Source organism: Phyllostomus discolor, chromosome 7 (genome assembly GCF_004126475.2).
Source record: "Phyllostomus discolor isolate MPI-MPIP mPhyDis1 chromosome 7, mPhyDis1.pri.v3, whole genome shotgun sequence".
Taxonomy (NCBI): Eukaryota; Metazoa; Chordata; class Mammalia; order Chiroptera; family Phyllostomidae; genus Phyllostomus; species Phyllostomus discolor.
The window spans coordinates 114,475,024-114,493,899 of record NC_040909.2 but is presented as its reverse complement, the minus strand read 5'-3'; the positions used below and the strand labels follow the sequence as shown (position 1 = coordinate 114,493,899).

General features: G+C 43.2%; 1 protein-coding gene across 2 annotated transcripts; it reads right to left on the bottom strand.

Moving 5' to 3' along the window:
* Positions 1-7,770: 7,770 nt before the first annotated feature.
* CTHRC1 (collagen triple helix repeat containing 1) lies at positions 7,771-18,446 on the bottom strand. Of its 2 annotated transcripts, none has more exons than XM_036031335.1 (4): positions 18,235-18,446; positions 14,562-14,783; positions 12,543-12,759; positions 7,771-8,296 (listed from the first exon to the last, which is right to left on the bottom strand). In XM_036031335.1, the coding sequence occupies exons 1-4, from the start codon at positions 18,340-18,342 to the stop codon at positions 8,154-8,156; spliced, it is 690 nt and encodes a 229-aa protein (XP_035887228.1). In that variant the 5' UTR covers positions 18,343-18,446; the 3' UTR covers positions 7,771-8,153. The 2 variants fall into 2 exon arrangements, with proteins under 2 accessions (XP_035887228.1, XP_028389768.1); XM_028533967.2 differs by having other exon boundaries at positions 18,190-18,444.
* Between the last annotated feature and the right edge of the window lie 430 nt (positions 18,447-18,876).

Sequence of the window (18,876 nt, the reverse complement as noted above, 5' to 3'; positions counted from 1 at the left end):
GTACTATGAAAAAGCAGGCTTGTGAGTAGTAGTGCTATGCTAGGTTAATGGTTGGGGTCAGGAAAGGTCTCTCTGAGGAGGTAATATGAGACATTTTGACATAAGTGAGGAAGTAAGCCACAATGAGATAGAGGAAACACTGAAAGAATAGGAAGTACAAAGACCCTGAGGTAGGAATTAACCTGGCTAGAGGGGATGCCTGGCCAGAGGAGATTGGATGAGTGGCCATTACAGCATGGTGAGAAGAACGCAGGTTAGTAAGCCAGAATGGCTTCAGGTTTCAGCTTTCCCATTTTCTGCTTGATCTTAGGCAAATCACTACCTGTTTGCCTCAAGTTTTCTCATCTGTAAAATGGTGTGTTGGATCAGTTGCTTGGTAGCAACTCCTGAGACAGGGATCCTTGGGCATGTAACATTTATTGAGGGAGTGCTCTTGGGAGAAATCTGTAATGGAATGAAGAAAATGGGAAGAAGAGGTTTCCAGGGTCAGCCTCAGCCTGACTTTACAGTGTACTCTGTGTATGGATGAGACCACCTAGGTTGTGCTACCCAGAGGTGTGGGGTAGAGCCATTACTACCTGCAGTGGGGGAGGAGCTGTCAGCTGAGGGCAGTCCTCTAAATAAGGCGGAGGTCTGAGCCGTTAGCAGCTAGTACCTGCTGCTGCTGCTGGGTTGTGGGTGCACCAGCCCTATAAAGGGAATCTGGGTGAGTCATCAACAGAATTTGCTACAAATCAGTATATTAAAAGTGCGTAGGCATAGGATTACTGGCAGGATTCAATGCATAAATCCAAGTAAAGTGCTTAGCACAGTCTCTGAGCTGGTAAACGGGTCCGATCTTACAGGCCATGGTAAGGGGTTTAGATTGCATAAGAGGTCATTCTGTGGTTGTGTGGAGAAAGGAGACGGGCAAGAAGCAGGATACTAGTTAGGAAGCTAGTGGCAGTATGACCCGGTTGATGTTGGAAGTAGTTTATAGCCTGAGGGGAGCCAGAACAGGGTTCATGGGTGGGAAACATTGAAGCTTTGAAATATCTTGAAGGAAGACATTCAAAGGGAACCTTGGAATGATGGGGAAGAGGCACAGGTGACATGTCTTGAGCAGTGAGTTGACAATGATAATGAAGTGGAAGACAAAGCTGAAAGATGGGGACTAGATAGAGTACGAGACCTCTCAGAGCTTTGCTAAACCTGTTTGGGTTTTCTGATGGGTAAAGAAGTGAGAGGAATTAATGGAACAGAGAGAGGTGGCCGCATGTTCAGGGTGACAAAGGAAGACCAATCAGATGCGAGCAGCACCCTGAGAAAGAAGTTATCAGCCATGTAAATATTTCTGGGAGTCTAGGAAGGAGGGGAGGTGGGGCAGGATGGCAAAGGGAAAATGAGAACATGATTGTAGGGAGGATGTCTGAAGATTTAAGGTACAGGCAAAACAAAAACACTTGCTGGAGTTCAACGTGGTGGGACAAACGTGACCCGACGATCCAAGACAACGATGGGTGCCGTGCCTTGTGAAGAGAAGGCCGTTACGTTTCAGTATGTGCTTTCGTGGTCTGGCAATTTTAGAAAGTTGTGTGTTTTTTTTAAACACACTAAAAAAAGGGATATCAACTGAAAGGTATGTTAGAATTCATGAGGCATCAGAGAAGATTTTTTTTGGATATGGACACATTACCAAATATAAAATCATCCAGATAAAGCATGTATTACCACTTACATAACAAAGTCTTTTTAGTGATTATAAAATTATTATAGAAATAAAATACTGGGAAATGATTTATTTAACCTTTATGTCTGTTTTCTAAAAATGTGTCAGGTAACAGCGTGTATGTGAGGTAAGCTGGGTTAAAGTGTTAAATTTCTTTCTAATTGAGTAAACAGGAAATAGACTCTGGAAGTATTGTACCTATAATGAATACCTGTTATTACCTACCCAGCATCTAGTTCTCCTCCTTCTAGTAGCCTGAGTTTCTTACAGAATCTACCCTCTCCCTTCATTCTCACCTTTGTGATTTAGGTGGGGTGGGCCTCCCCTGCCCCAGAGGAAGGCCCTGATGAGCAGAGCCAACCTGCGCGTGCGGTCTCTGATCAGAATGAATGGTTTGGAATGGACACAAACCATTCCAGCCAGACCGACTCTCGAAGACATGATTTTCTGAGTATACTGACGTAGATTCTCTCTTTGATGTTTCTTGAATGAGGATTCATGTAACTCTCAGAGCTCCTCAAATCCAATTTAGGGTCATAAATCGGGGGAATGTGTCCACCAAGAACATGACAGTAAAATGTTAAATTAGGTCCTACTTCAAACACAGGAAAAAAAAAAGGAAAGAAAAACTCAGTCATAAGTCACAGTATATGAGATTCTGGATCAATTCTCACCCCTAACACATGGATGGACCTCTGTAGTTTCAACTGGGTGAACCATTAATTTTCCTTTATTTTGTAAGCGAGACTCCTCTGGGTTTTTCTGTTACTTACTGCAACTGAGAGCTTCCTACGTGATGCAGAATCTAAGACCATAAAGTCTGTCACTTTCCCATCAACTGTCATAATGCTGGTGAACTCTTGTTCTATGGAAATTGATGTTACCTTTATTAAAAGTGAGCACTTGGGGACCCTTATGTATGCTGTGTATGTTCTTTAAAGTGTTTTAGTTTTATAGAAAAACATTTCATTCTTTAATATTTATAAAAATTAAAGATTCAACTCACCATGAAAAGAGTTTGACCAGAGACTTAGACAAATAACTAAAATCTGCTTATGGTAAAAGACCCAACTGTACAAAAGTTGGATGATTTGGCAGTGCTCCCTAGATATTTTCTGAAAACAAATATTACAGGATTGGATGTTTATATTAAATTTCAATGTACCAGTATGTTAATTATGACATTGGGCATGTTCTACTAAAAGCTAGAAAGTGATTAAACCAGTTCACACTCAACATGTCAAAAGAAAAGACAGCAAGCTGCTTTTTGGGGATTCACATTAACCTCTTCCCCACCCAGGGTCTAAACTAACTCAGAAGTAGACAAGAGGTAAGTGGAGCAGGAAATAATGATCTTCATTAGTGATAAGGCTGAAGTTAGAGAATGAGGCTTACATCTGTATAAAAATGGGATTCCTTATACCAAGCACCAGAATCGTGCAGACATACCCATCCAGCCACAGACAACGTGTTGTTGGCTATTAACAACTATTTAACTGCCTGCCCCTTGTAAAACTTGCAGCAAGGAGGAAGGAGGCAGAATGCATGCTCTCTTATTCCCTAGGAGAGAAGAGAAAGTACTAGTCGTGCTCACTTCCTTGTCCCAGACTCACCAAGTAATCACAGCTCTAGCAATCTAGGTATGATCAGGAGATAGAACACAGTAAATTTAACCAGGAGAAGCTGAAATAATTGTTAAGTTAGGATACAGTAATATAACTATGTTAAGAGAACTCTAAGTGGTACCCTAGGGCTGAGGGAGAGTACCCAAGGAAGGACAGGCTTGGAGGAGGGCCCTGCTCTGGCACTCAGATGTCACTGGGGAAGGTGTTTGCAGACCACTGGGTGGTGAGAAAGTGCTGGTTTGCCTGGCCAGGGCTGGTTTAGAATCATCTTCTAAGCAGGAAATGACCCTCTGGGGCACAAGCAAGACAAAGGCTGGTGAGCAGGTTGCAGAGGAAGTTTGGACGTTTCTGCAGGTGCAAAGTCAGGAACAGACCTTTTCCACATTGGAAAAGCCTCAGGAGCAACCCTATAGGGGGCTGGCAAGCTAAGACTAGTGGATAGGCATGCCAGGGAGTTTTAGCTCTGCTAAAGCATGAGGCCGGGAGCATGTGGTGGCCCTCTCAAGAAGCCTGCGGTGATGTGATCACCAGGCCTCCCAGGGTGGGGCTTCAAGGTAGCTGAGGGACTGTGCATTCTGGGTATGTAAACAGAGCAAAGCACCATCAGATGTCTACACTAGGACACATACACACACCACTGACAGGTCATGAAACAAGAGGAAGAAAAAAAACTAGTACACTGAAATCAGGAAGAGAAGCTTTTTTCCTCCTACAATGTCTCTCCAGTATCCTCTACTTAATGTGCTCATTCTGAAGGAGAAATGCCCAGAGTCCAGTCCATTATCCCAGAGCAGGTACTGAAGGATGAGTTGGGAGCTGATATGAGGCTTCATCAACCCCTTTGACTACTCTGCTTCCATATGCACCCTTCTACAAGATTTGAATTCCAGTACAACAAAGCAATTAACCATATTTTAGCCTATCCTTCTGATAAAGGAAGTTCTTGCCCTTTTCCCAAATGAGAAGACACAAAGCCCCAACAGTCATTGAATCCACTGCTGGCTATGTTAGTTACCACTCAGATTCAGTCAAGGTCCCAGTGCATATTCTATTAATGAAAGACTACTTTGTAAAGTTGACATCCACCAACTTTAAAAATATAATACTAATCAGCTATCACAGTCCTGATTTCTGTAATTGGACATGCTATACTTGATAACTCTAACTTCCACCTTCAACTACCCGTTCCATACATTCCTTACCCACAGCCAGAACCCACAGCTCTGGGTTCTTCACCTACCTGGTAAAGTGATGCAAACATTTCTTCTCGAGACGTCTGAATCCTTAATCATCCTGACTTTTTTCTGGTTCCTGTAGTTTTCCATTAACTTTTGCTGTTGGCATGGAAGTTTTAGGAGAAACCTTATAAAATTTCCAGATTTAGAATCATTTGCTGGTTCAGGCAAACCAGCAAACTCCCTTCTCACCACTCAATGCCCTGCCACGGCGCCTTCTCTAACTAACATAGGGCTCTCTCACATGGCCCTCCTTGCTTCCACCATAGCAGCAACCAGTTCCCCTTGGGAACTGGATTGATCAGTACAGCCAACTGATTGCCCTTCTGTTTTTCACCTGTTGCTTCAGTGGCATAAGGAGAGCAAAATGGCCAGGGGTCAGTCTGCAGTAAGCAGAATTCTAAGACAAACCCCTGATGTACATACCCTGCACAATTTTGCCTTGTGGATTGTTGGAACCTGTAAATATGATTGGATATCACCTCCATGATTGTGTTATATGTCAAAGGAATTTTGTAGGTGCAATTAAGGTCCCTAATCAGTGAACTAAAATCCAAATGGAGATTATTGTGGGCGGGTTCGACCTACCTAATTAGGCAAGTCTTTAACACAGAAGAGTTCATTCCCTGGCCAGTTTAGAAGAAAAACAGCCCTGTTGTGAAAGGAGGGTCTACGTGGAAGGGACCTGAGAGCACCCCAGGAGCTGAGGGCAATCCTCCGCCAACAGCAAGAGAGCAGGGACTTTCCTCACACAGCTGTAAGGAACTGACGTCTACTAACAACCACGTGACCTGGGAAGAGGCTCTGGACCCTCACCTGAGATCACAGCCCCCATCAACACTTCAGTTTCAGCTGAAGTGGTGACACTCTGAGCAGAGGATACTCCCAGGTGATGGGTTATGTGGTGAAACCAGTTAATTCCATGGGTGAGCCCCATTGCTGCACATCCTCACTGTGAAATGAAACTTCCTGAGCAGAAGCAGTGTGTGCAGAATGCCATGGCAGTGGATAAGACTTTCTGTGAGTCTGTGGATGGTAGTGCTGGCAGAAGAATTATAGTCAGAAAAGGCACATCTGTATCCAGAACATACGTCAATTTCTGTGAGAATGAATCTCTGCCCTTCCATGATAGAAGTCCAAGGTAAGCCAGGTAGGTAGCTGGCTTGTCCCCCCAGGAAATGGTGCCCTATCTGGGACTCAGGTTGGTCCCTACTCAACAGTATCACTAACATTCCACATTGGTGAATCTATACACAGCCTCCATCCTCGCCACCATGGCTTCTCTGTCCAGGGTCCACTGAGCTAGCGCTGCAGTGGCTGGGGAAGGAAGCCAACTGACGTCCAGAGTATTGTTTTTCCACCTCATTATTAAGAGTCTCCTCTGCAGCTGATGCTCTTTGGTAGGCGCTCTCATGGAACACAAATACCTTCACAGTCTACAACTATTCAAAAAGGTCTTAGCTAGTATTTTTGTTCCCACCCCAAATGTCTTTAATCCCAGTCTCTATTTGTCAAAAAATTGACCCATCTTGGTTACCTTCCACCTGTCTTCAACACTTTTTCATCTCACTCACTCGTCATTTCCAGATTGTTTTGAAGCATGTGCCAGATATCAGTATCACTTTATCTTAAATATTTCAGTATCTCTAAAAGATGAGCACTGTTTACAAATAACCACAAAACCATTATCACACCTAAAAATACATAATTATTCAATATCAAATATCTAATGTTCAAATGTCTTCAACTATCGTAAGCATTAAATAAAGTTCAAACATTGAAATGGGTTGATATGATATGAAATCTCTTTTACTGCATATATTTTTCCCTCTTTCTCTTTTCTTGCAGTTTGTTGAAGATATCAAGCTGTCTTTTGAGTTTCCCAGTCTGGATTTGCTGAATTATAACCCTGTCATGTCGATGAACATTTTCTGCTATCCTCTGTATTTCCTAAAATTTAATGGTTATATCAAGCAGCTAAATCAAACCCAGGTTTGAATGTTTCCTGGCAAAACTACTGTTTGGGTAGTATTTTCTACTTTCCTTAGGAAGCATACAGCTTGGTCTTTCTTTTTGAAATGCTATCACTCATTGATGATCACTACTAGATCCCTTAGTTCATGAGGGGGTGAGTACATGCACATGCGTGCACGCACACATACACACACACTTCTCTAAGGAAAAATTTCCCTTCATCAGTTTGGTTACCCAGAAACATAGTTCACATAGAGAAAGCAGAGTAAATGCTGGTTTTTTTTAATGTATTAATACCAATTTCAAAGTAACAATTTCATTTACTGGTGTCCTTTAAGTTGACCAATGAATTCTATGTTAATATCATTATGAACTCATGTATTTAAATGCAGTTGGTGTGTTTCAAACCATTGCAGTTATTATCTTTATTTGTGCTTAAATTGTACCATCTTTGCCAGTGGGAACCAATTCAAGTTACCTCATAGATCCTTTTGAGTTGTCTTTGACAGGTGCCTTTTTTCCCAGTAATGTCAGGATGATCTGGGCCCACAAGGTGCATTTCCTGCCCAGGGCTGAAGTCCTCCATTAAGTCACGGAGCCTCAGTTCCTTCGAGTAGGAAATGGCATGCCGAAATGGCAATCTGAGCATTACTTAATTGGTCACTGTTTCTAGGCTTTTTCAGTAACAAAACTAGAGTTTGTTGTTATTGTTTTATAACTTTATTTAAGATAAAATACTTTATGAATTTATATTGGTACTTCCAACTCAAGCACAGGATTTGCTTAACTTTATCAGTCTCATACCTGAACTTCCTTCATCATGAATTCTTTCTGAGCAGCACCTCAACCCAAATGGATAGCACATCCTTTGAATTGTACTGCCCCTTTCAACAACTTTCATGGCAATCAACATATAATCTTTGATTTGTTGCTATTTTTATATAGATCTTGTCCTCCCTACCAAAAGGTAAGCAATTTGAGGCCAGAATTCACACCTTTTTCCTCTTTCTTAAATAAAGATAAAATCCCTAGAGTGCTAGAGTATTTCCTGACACATAAACTTCTTTCTCTTTGTATCCCTCAAAATACGAAACAGTGCTATACATATACTTTAAAGTTAATATATCATCTTAATATAAATAAATACAAAATTAGGTTTATACTCAATTGTTCAGATATAAAGCACTAGACACTAATTTTAGTAAGAATGAGGTTAAAGATATTGAGGTTGTCTGAAATAAGTTTTATTTCACAGATATAAAACAGTTTTGAACATTTACAACTTGTACAAAGACTAGTAGCGTTTATACTTTAAAAAGTGCTATACTAAGAGAGTAGGAAAAAATTAAAGACTACCACAACATTCTAAATTATAGATTCAGAGAATGAGAATAGGAAGAAAGCATTCTATTCAACTACGAAATCCTAAAACCATCTTTGATGGAAGGAAAATGCATAATACTGGACTTAAAACCTGTGTGAAATCACACTGTGGTCTGTAAACACTTTGTTTGTCATTCAGATATGTACCTAAAAATTATATAAAATGTCACTGAAATGAACCATTCAACGGTATACTCAAAAAGAGGTAGGGAGTGAACGTTAGAGAATTTATTTGGGCAGTTCTTCGATGATGATGCGGGACACGGAATTCCATCCTGTGGAGGCGTCCCCTTTGGGGTAATCTGAACACGTGCCGACCCAGATGGCAACGTCCACTAATCCGGCCCCGACTCCCTCGCAGAGTCCTTCCACTGCGAAACAAAGGTGAAGGGTGCATCGTTCTTTAGAAAACGTCAACCTTTAGTTAAATTTTGTTACTTTAGCAAGCCAGATAATAAATCTATTTAATGTACAGTGAATTAAAGAGTCTAATACTTGATAAGTGTTTCTCTTAGCACATAAGTAGTTTTAAAAGACAAATATATATCCTTTCTGTGACATAAGTTTAACAGGCACTTTTCTTACAGGTTTTAACTAGAAAACCAGAATTTGTTTAATTAAAGATATGACCTAAAACAAAAAAAGCAATTTATTTGACTAAACAAAGGAAGACTATACTTTTAAAAGCCAAGACTTTGATTTTCAAGTCTTTTTTACTTTTTAAATTTTTATGTACAATTCCACACCACATCATCTGTATATTGTGTTGTGTGTCCACCACCCAAATTCACATCTCCTTCTGTCACATTATCCCCCCTTTACCCTTTCTTACCTCCCCTGCCCCCTCTTTCCCTCCTACAATCACCATATTGTTGTTTGTGTCTATGAGGGGGTTTTTTTCTTTTTTTTGCTTAATTCCTTTGCCGACCTCCACGCCTCTGACAGCAGTCAATCTGTTCTCTGTACTGATGAGTCTGTTTGTATTTTGTTGGTTGGTTTTATTTTACTCATTAGACTCCACATATAAGTGAAATCATATATTTGTCTTTGTCTGACTGGCTTATTCCTAGCATAATACTCTCCAGGTCCATCCATGCTGTTGCACAAGGTAAGATTTCCTTCTTTTTTACCTCCAAATAGTATTCCATTCAGGGGTGTCAAACTCATTTTTGCTGGGAGCCACATCACCCTGTGGTTGCTTTCAAAGGGCTGAATATAACTTTAGGACTGTATAAATGTAACTATTCTTTAACTAGGGGCAAGGAGCTCAGCGCTGCCGCCAGGCAGAAACAAGGTGCTGGACCGGATAAAACAAGGTGGAGGGTCGGATTGGCCCCCAGGCCTTCTGTTTGCCACCCATGGTAGATGCACCACAACTTTGTTACCTACTCATCTACTGATGGGTGCTTGGGCTGCTTCAAAATCTTGGCTATTGTAAGTAACACTGCAATGAACACAGGGGTGCATCTATTCTTTCAAATCATTGTTTTGGGGTTTTTTCCTGATATATTCCCAGAAGTTGAATCACTGGGTCATAAGGCAGCTCCATTTCTAATTTTTTGAGTAAACTCCATGCTGTTTTCCTTAGCGGCTGCACCAATCTGCATTCTCACCAACAATGCACAAGGGTTCCCTTTTCTCCACATCCTCACCAATACTTGTTTTTTGAGTTATTGATGACAACCATTCTGACAGGTGTGAGATGGTATCTCATTGTGGTTTTAATTTGCATTTCTATGATCAGTGAAGTTGAGCTTCTTTTCTTATGTCTATTGGCCATCTGTATGTCCTGTTTGGAGAAGTGTTTATTCAGGTCCTTTGCCCATTTTTAAATTGGATTGTTTATTTTTTTTGGTGTTGAGTTGTATAACTTCTTTGTACATTCTGGATGTCAGCCCTTTATCAGATGCAGACATGCTCTCATGCAAGTCCTTTTTAAAGAAAGCCCCTTCCAACACTTAACTTGTTCACTTAATAGTATTCAAGTAGATGAAAGAACTTTTATAACATTCAAAGAAATTCTAGCATAATCATTATACCTATCCCTCTATTTGGGAATCCCATTTTACACAGAATTCCCTCACAGTGAAAAATACAAATAAACAGCTCTGCTCTTCCTCTTCTGCTATATAAATATATATATTTATATATTTGTTTTCTCAGCATTTCTGAACTTTCACATACTAACACAAAACTTGCATTTCATCTTCTTCACTTATATTACAAAAAAACAAAACAAAACAAAACACACCTCCCCCCAGTGGTCATTTTAACAAGCAAAAAGATACAATGCTTTTGATATCTATGTCAGGAAAAGAAGGAACCAGAGTTTTGGAGTTTCAGATTCTTTAAGAAAATGAATCCTGACATACACGGACTGCAGGGGTGATGTCAGGTGACTGTTGGGGTTTCCCTGTTGGCAGGTCACTGCCTCCCAGCTGTGCCTCAGGGAGGGAGGCCTGAAGCAATCTGCTGAGGCCAGACCCTCGGAATCCAGGGACCTGGCTCTGGTTCAGGCCCCTCTCTGAGTTGGGAGAACTCAGCAGTGTGCCCAGAGTCCCATTAATCTAGTATCCTCGGTGCCACACCAGGAGAGAGTGCCCAGAAACCCTCACGTTTTCCCCAGGCCGTGCTGCCCACGGCTTAGAAAGTTGTTCAGTTAATCCTACAGGATGTCAGACAAGCTTGGTTCTAGCCTGAACTTCACACAGGAGAGTCAAATGGTCGGTTTTTAACAAATGAAAAAAACGTACTTTGAATGAACATTTTTGTGATGATTAGATACTAGTGCAGTTTATTAAGCAGCTAAAATATGTTGGATTAGAGGTTCCCAACCCTATTTCCCTTCTAGACCCAGGTAACAAGATGGCATTTTCACACTCCCCTGGGCATATCCAAGGTGTTAAGTTATCCTCCGATGTGCTAATGTAAGTGCATCCCTTTCCCTTTTCCTCAAGAAAGAGTATCAGTGTGCAAGGGCAGTGATTTTACTATAGGGCTTACCTTCAATCCATCTTAATGGATTCTGAAATTCCACCAACTGGTCACACTAAATGAGGTTTCACACCATGGCTGGTTAACGCTGTGCTAAATTATTTATAAAGTATATGTGTACATAGGTCACAGTTCCTGGGCCCGAGGGCTTTTATTCTAGCAAGATATTAACACTGAGACCTTAAAGATAATACAATAAAGAGTAAGTTGTTTATATCAACTACTATCTAACATATCACTTCCTAATCAAATTTTAATTTTATATCTAGATTTTTCTTATTTTAGAGACTTCTTCTCTGAGGGGAAGCACATCTTCCTCTCCAGCACATGTATCTAAGGACCTAGTGATGAGGTCTTTTAACTAATCAAGGAGAGGGCTGGGGAGACAGGAGGGTGGGGTCTGGGTTCTGCCCTCCTGAACACCATTCTGCCATTCTGGGTGAGACACGTTATTTGCCTGGGCCTTCCCTATGTGCACAGAGGTGCTTAAAACATCTCCGTATCCCGAGGATATTGTGGGGATTTGAGGCAGAATGTAGAAAGGCTGCCCTTGATTTCTTAGAGATAATTGGTTTGAGCAGGTTAAGTATTTGACTTTATCCCTGAAGCATGTTGTAATATAAATTCCTCTGGTTCGCAGTGAGGAGGGGGTTGTGTATTCTTTTCTCTCTGCCAATTTTGAGTACAAGAGTAGTGAGAAATCCCTTCAAGAAACCAGAGAACAAAGCTGACGACACATTTCCTGGGACTCTCCCAGCATGTGTTGTCTCAGTGTGTGTGCCCCTCCACAGCCACTCGGGACGCCCGAATGGCCAGCAGCCAGATAGTAATAGTGGCGTGTCTGGCTGATGATATTATAAGACGGTTTTTTTCCCCTCTCTACTTTTTGGTATCTTCTAAGCTTTCTTTAATGAACCTTAAAATAGAATAAAATAAAACAATACATTTGTTTTCTTAGAGCTTAAATGACCACTGGTTTAAGGGAACGTCTTTTCTCTCATACTAGGTGGAAACAAACCGAGAATGCAGGAACGGTGTAGAGATGTTCTCGCTCATGAATTCAGCAGACCCTATCTCCTCTTTCAAAAGACAAGGCAGAGAACTCAGTCTCCTCATCAGTCTAAGCTGGAGGTTCCCAAGCTCGGCCAGACGTGACAGTTACCAGGGAAGAGTTTGGAAGTCCCACTGCTGAGCCTGCACCCAAGTCTCCCCGAGCTTGACTCCCTGGAGGGGCGGTAAGCAGGCACCGGGAGGTTTTACAGTTCCCCAGCTGAGCCCAATGTGCAGCCAAGGCTGAAAACCACTGCTGTATGGTGTTATTGGCACAGCTTTGCCATTTCATCTAAAGCAGTGACTTTCAACCATGGGGAACTTTAAAAAAAAAATACAGTATTACCTGTGTAAAACACAGAGATCCTGATTCAGTTAGTCAGAGATAGGACCCAGGCACCTGCATATTTTCTAAAAGATTCATTTCAAGAAATTCTTAAATGCAACCAGGGTGGAGCATCATGGGCTAAAAACTTGCTCTCTTAGTGACCTGACATGATAGTAGACTCAAAACTAACCTTGGGTCTCTCAAGATCTGAGACACAGTCCGAGAGATGTGACTGTTCTACTTACCAGAAGAAGTGCGATGGATGTTAATTGTTGAATTGAGTTCAGGGCTTCCTTGGTCCAGATAAATGATGGCTTCAATGGGAAGAGGCCCTGAACATTCAGCTCCGTTGAACGTGAAGTACCAGCGCTGACAGCACGCGCTCCTGCACTTCAGCCGCAGGGAGCCGCTGAACAGGACCCGCAGCGCGCTGTTGGAGCGCATCTTCGTGAAGGTGCACTCCTGCGGCAGACACGGAAACGCGGCGCCGTGGGCGTTTTCCCGTTTCATTAAAGAGACGCTTTCGAACCGTATTGTGAATTTTAACTTTCCTCTACCCCAACCCACATTTAAAAAGCTTCACTTTTACAGAGGGAGAAGGATGTTCTGCTAGAGAGATAAGTGACTCTGATATTAGGAACTCTAAAAAAAATCAAATCGTGGCAGTCTTAGAATTATCCACCCCACTGAAGTATCTATCAGTTTTACCAGAAGAGATGGTCTTCAGTATTTGGAACAAATCCACTTACTATGTTTACCTTTGTTTTTCTATCCCCAAAATGTTTCCTGAGCCCTATGTGCGGGGAGCCACAGATAAAGCAGTAAACACAACAGATGCTCTGCCTGCATGGAATTCGCATTCTAGACGAGGACTGTCCATGTATATTTAGTCTTCACCCATTCTGATCGGATCAACAGCACAGTGTACCCGGGGTTCAAGCATGGGTGGGGTTCTTAGTCTTGACCTATGTGACATGATTATAAGGCCCAGTTCTTCTTTTTTTTTTTCCTTTTTTCTCTAACTGGTCTGCAAACTTTATCTGCCAGCTGGGTCATGGTCCTACTCCTTTTACTTGCAGCCAACTCCCAAACCCACTCTGATCACTGCTAAAAGGACCTTGAAAACATGTGAATAATTCAGCATCCATAGGGAGAGCTTCTAGCTAGAACTCAGCAACTTTGGATGAGCCATAAATAAGCAATGAGTCTATCAATGTCAGACGTTTAAAGATGTAAGCAACACTTCCACAAAATGCTTTCTAAGAAACCACAAATGAAACTAAACGTGGTCACAGGCACAAAAAATATGGACGAATATTTGTGGAAATTCTATCACATAAAAATCAAACCAAGACAGTCGCAAATTTTCTATGGATAACAGAGCAGACATCAAAGAGCAGAGATAAAAATTGGGGGTAAGACACATAAGATTAAAACCGTAGAGTTTTATGAAAATAAAATATCTCGTATTTGCCTGGCGATGGTAGCAGTTAACGTCAGAAAGCAATACATTGTGGATATGGAACCATGTATAGAGTTGGTCCGAGAAGGAAGAAAGGCTTAGGAACAGGAGCAACTTCCACTCTATGACGTCCCGGTAGACTGGCCTATCACCTTTGAAGGGATCACTGATCAAAGCAAATGAGTCAGTAATCATAACGCATTGCCAGCCAGGCTGTTTTGAGTAACTCACCCCCTAAGGGTTGAGGAATAGTGTCAGATGGTCGCTGTAGTACATTGCTGGTCATCCCACTTCTCTCAGGCTGAGCAGTTTTATGCTAGGCCAGCTCCCCAGGAAAAGGACAAATACCAACGGACTCGCCACTTCCAGATGATTCCTATCAGGTGGTCACATCTTTGAAATGTCTTCCCACCTTTATGTCTGGAGCCACAGCAGAGTTTTTAGGCTAATTTGAATTTCCTTTAGGATAAGATTGGAAAGTTGTTCACTGTCCAATCTTGTGGACTCATTTGCATTAGCTTACCTTTTCATTTGCATTAAGAAAAGTAACTATATGAGGTATTAGGGTTAAAATAAGATGGTGATTTATTTGTCTTAGAAATACCTTTATAAAATTAACTGAAATGCTATCAATTTTTTTCTCATTAACTTTAAGTTAAAGCCATGTTGCCTGCTCCTTAATTTTTTAAAAGTCTTTTGGTAAAAAATAAAATACAAATAAAATCCCACCTAAAAGTAACACTCAACTACAAAAAACCCTTAAGTTTTGCTTCAACTTCAAAATAAATGAGATTTCACTTACCGCAATTTTCCCAAGATCGATGCCATAATTCAGTGAATTCCAGGAACACTGCTTGTAGTTAGGTGTCCAGGACTCCTCAAAGGTTTCCCTCAGGCATTCCCCCTTTTCTCCTTTGAATCCATCCCGCCCTGGGATCCCAGGGGTACCAGGAATGCCATTGGCCCCAGGGCTCCCATCTCGACCAGGCACCCCCGCAGGCCCTTGTAAGCACATTCCGTTATACTGCAGTGGAAAAAGGAAAGGGAGAGAAACTCTCACTGCTTAACATTCAAAGACTCTGGTCTGATTGTAATTGTACTTATTTTGAGCCCTTGGAGGCAAGAATCCTTTCAAACCACTTGCTCATGTTCTAGATGAGTTATTACAGAGAACTGATTTTAAAATCATTGCTAAAATACTGTGCTTTCTTCCCTATTCTTTTAATTGCAGACTTGACACTTTTTATGTGGAGGACACAACACTAGGGTACATTGCTGACCAGCCAACACCACTGCTCCTCCCTGAGAAGGAGTCAATGACCTTATTGCAGGTGACTACTCATCTTCAACAGGGTGGCAGGGCCCTAGCAAACATCTCGAGTGCTAGGAGTCTGTTTTTCCAGGTGGGGAGGGGCTGCAGCAGCAGCCATCATGTAGAAGTGAAAAGCACAGATTCTGGAGCCATGCTCTCTGGATCTCAATCCTGACTCCACCACCATTAGCTGTGTGAGACAGAGCAAGCTGCTCAGCTGCCTCCTTCCTCATCTGCACAACGGGGAAAACACTGCCCATGCCACCCGTGATTACGCCTATCATTCCCCAAGAGCACGGGCCTTGGGCAAGCGACCCTGGGCCAGTGTGTCCACTCCCTTGGGTGGACCTTACCAGGGAGAAGAGAGTATTAGCAGACCCTCCAGTTAACACACTAAAGCCACACATATCACTGTAGTTAGATTAGCGGAAAAGGTGATATTTTGATTCCCATCAGGCTAATTCCTGGTTTAATCCACTTATTAGAGTCTTCAAATCCCAGACCTGATCCACTTAAAAATTTATTTTAACATTTTTCCATTTGTGTAGATAGTCACAATCTACTACTCTATATAAGTATGCTATCATTCTATATAAATATACTGTCCAATCAGAATAAAAACAAGGTTCCTTATATATTAAAGTAACTTCAAAGCTTATCTTTTAAGTTCGCCATCTGGGAATCGACACGGTCATGTTGTAAAATCCAATAATAACACCACTTAGGCAGGACCCTATGTCTCTAATGTTCACCAATCAATTCGCTTTTCACATCACCACTTTGACCTTTATTTTGAGAAATGCTCTTTGTGACTCTGACCAGTGCTATTTTCTTGATTGTAAGGGGGAAAGGGACAGTGCCATGTATTCTCTGATGGTAGGAAAAGCAGCAAAACTGCCAAAGGATTAGAAGACCTGCTGAAGTATAAAGTACTCTGAAGCAGTCTAGTTCATGTCAGACTTAATTTTTCATTTTAGAAGTTTCATTCACTCACACTAGCAGATGGTGCAATGTTTGGACATAGAGTTCAAGTGGAAAAGGACAAATGGTAGCACTGATGGTATTCTCAGATTTCTTCATCATTATTCCCGTCGGGACACGATGCTACACAGAGCTGTATTTTCCTGTGTATTTATCAGGACTTCTCAGCTGGGGCCACTTTTTTCCCCAGAGGACACTGGCAATGTCTGGAGACATTTTTGGGTGTCATAACTGGGGAGGCAGAATGGCTTCTAGCATCTAGGGAACACAGGCTAGGGATGCTGCTAAACAGGCTACAACGCACAGGACAGTCCTGACCACGAAGAATGACCTCGGCCAAAATGTCCACAGTGCCATGGATGAGAATTTTTATTCACCTTTTAATCTAAAAGGCCCCATAATTTTACCGAATTTGGTTTCACAGATATTCCATCTGCTTTTTTCACTTTAAAATGCTAACTCAGCACATGTTTTGGTACCTACCAGATAGGGGTAAAATATGTAAATGTCTGTGGAATGAACCCCTCTTTCTTTCACTGGCCACCAGGGGGCAGAGCTAGCTGGAAGCTTGAAAGAAATGCTTTGAAAGATCTGTACAAAGAAGTTGCTTTATAGAATCTGTTGAAACTTTTTTAACAACTGTGTGGACTTTTTTCCCCCAGCAAAACCAAATCCAAGCTCCAGGACGCACCTGAGCCTGGTTACAGTAAGCTTTGCCAAGTCAGGCTAGAGTTGTGGGAAACCACAGGTACTGTAAATCTTTGCAGGGAAAGAAAAAAAAATGCTAGCTTGATGGGGAAAAGGGTTATTTTGTGTACCATAACTGCAAATTCACAAAATGCAAGCTTGACATGAACCACATTCATTTGGTACAATTTAAAACAATTTAGACACTTAAAATAGAGCAGCAGCCCCGAACACATATTCTGCTTTGTGGAGCAAAATTACATAGCACATCCCCAAAAAGTGCTATGTGAAATGGCAGGAATGTTTTTCCAGAGACTTTGAATCTGGCTCTTGAATCTGCCAGGGAGCTTGGTTTATTAGCTCGATTTATAAGGGCAGCTTAACATATTCGAAACAGGTTTTTTTCTTAATAAAAAAAAATGCCCACTCTCATGTCTGGCAATGCCTGTAAACCATATTTGTGAGAGATTAAGATTGGCTTAAGGATTGAAGACGTTGCGTGCCAAGGAATATGGTAGTTGTGACAGCATCACTCTTGCCCTTCCCTGGGTCTGCTGACTTTCCGAGGGAAAGAGCTTTAAGCAAACAGAGTTTCCCATAGGTTAGCCCCTCAGAACGCACTCGGGCTCTTTATTTGCTCTCCTGGAAACTGTCTCCTTGCTCAGCTCAGGTCTGAGGCTTTCCCCTGGTGACCACAGGCTGAAAACCCAGGGCGTTTGAAAGGAGTGACTGCCTATCTGTCTAAACAGAACAATAAAATGGGTCCTCGGATGGGTTAGCGTGGGGGTCTCCATTTCCCCTTCTGGCCATAAACCCTCTGATCCGTTCCTGCCCCCAGCTGTGCTCGTCCAGCAAAGTAAATTGCAGCCCGCACTCCCTAGGAAGATGACCCTACATGACTCAGAGTCTTCGAGTTACAAAGCGTTGGATGGAGGCGTTGTAAGGGTTGTTTTTCTCTCCTGCGGGCAGACGTGGCCATCAGTCCCAACAAAGGACACGTTGCACGTCCCTGGCCCAGCCCGCCCAGGCGATCGGCTGGTCTAGGGTCTCTCGTGGGCAGCTCCCACAAGTTCTAGCCCACCCAAGCCCCTCATTCTACTCTCATGGCTGCTCTAACCCTCTCCATCCTCACAGGGGGCCGAAAGGGTGGGGGGCCTCAGAGGCCAGGAATTATTGGGCAAATCCTGTACTTGGGGCATCCCACCCGTCCTACACCGCACCTATGCCCCACGATACCTCCCTCATTCTGGTCCCAGGACACCATTACACGCACAGCCCAGGTCCTTCCTTACACATAGACTCGGACAAAGCAGGACGCCCAGGTGCATGCAAGTAAGACACAACCCCCTAGCTGCAGACCCCCCAGCACCTGGACTTAGGCTGGCCGCGTGCTGCCTGCGGCTCTGCCCCCTCCACCAGCTCAGCAGAGCGGCAGGCTCCCTGCACTCACCAGATCCACCACCTCCCTCTGCCGGAGCAGCGCCTTTTGCTTCACCTTGGAGGTCTCGGAGGCGCTCGACGGCACCCACAGCTGCAGCAGCAGGAGCAGCAGGAGGCCCAGGAGCCGCTGCGCGGAGGCGCCAGCCGAGCCCTGGGGGCGCATGGCGCGCGGCAACCCGGAGAAGTGCGGAGCGGGAGCTGGAGGAGCCGGGAGAACGGACGTGATCAGAGTCTTGCCGGGCCCGGCGCAGGCTGCATCAATGCTCCTTTCACCCGTGCGCCTCCCTCCCTCCTCCTCCCTCCCGCCCCTCTGGACACCCGGAGTTTCCATCCAGCAATAGGCCGGAGCCCCTACCCGGAGCTTGATGCGAGGTGGGCGGAGAGCCAGGCCCGCCTCCTCTGCGGCTGCTGCTCAACCGGCTGGGACCCTCGCGGGGCTATGTAGACCGCGTGGAGAAGCCTCCTGCAAAGTCGGGGTGAGGTGGCTGTCCTCACGTAGCCACAAGTGGAGGCTTGGAGGACGAGATGAGAGGGGAGATAATACCGCCTAAATGAACATTGTAGAGGCTCGTGCCTTCCCAAGTGTCCAGGGACCTCCCTCAAGGGTTGTCAAACCCTGGCACCTCCTGCAAGCTCTTTTTTGGGGATGGCCTTTTGAGGGGGCAGGAAGAACCATAGGTATCACCAGGTTCTCCCA

Bases quoted from the DNA above. Each gene is read 5' to 3' on its own strand.
- CTHRC1 (XM_028533967.2), bottom strand. From the start codon at position 18,342: ATGCGCCCCCAGGGCTCGGCTGGCGCCTCCGCGCAGCGGCTCCTGGGC. The intron at 14,784-18,189 runs GTGAGTGCAGGG...TTTCCACTGCAG, and splicing joins AGAGGGAGGTGGTGGATCTG to TATAACGGAATGTGCTTACA. The intron at 8,297-12,542 runs GTAAGTAGAACA...TTTGTTTCGCAG, and splicing joins CATCCATCGCACTTCTTCTG to TGGAAGGACTCTGCGAGGGA.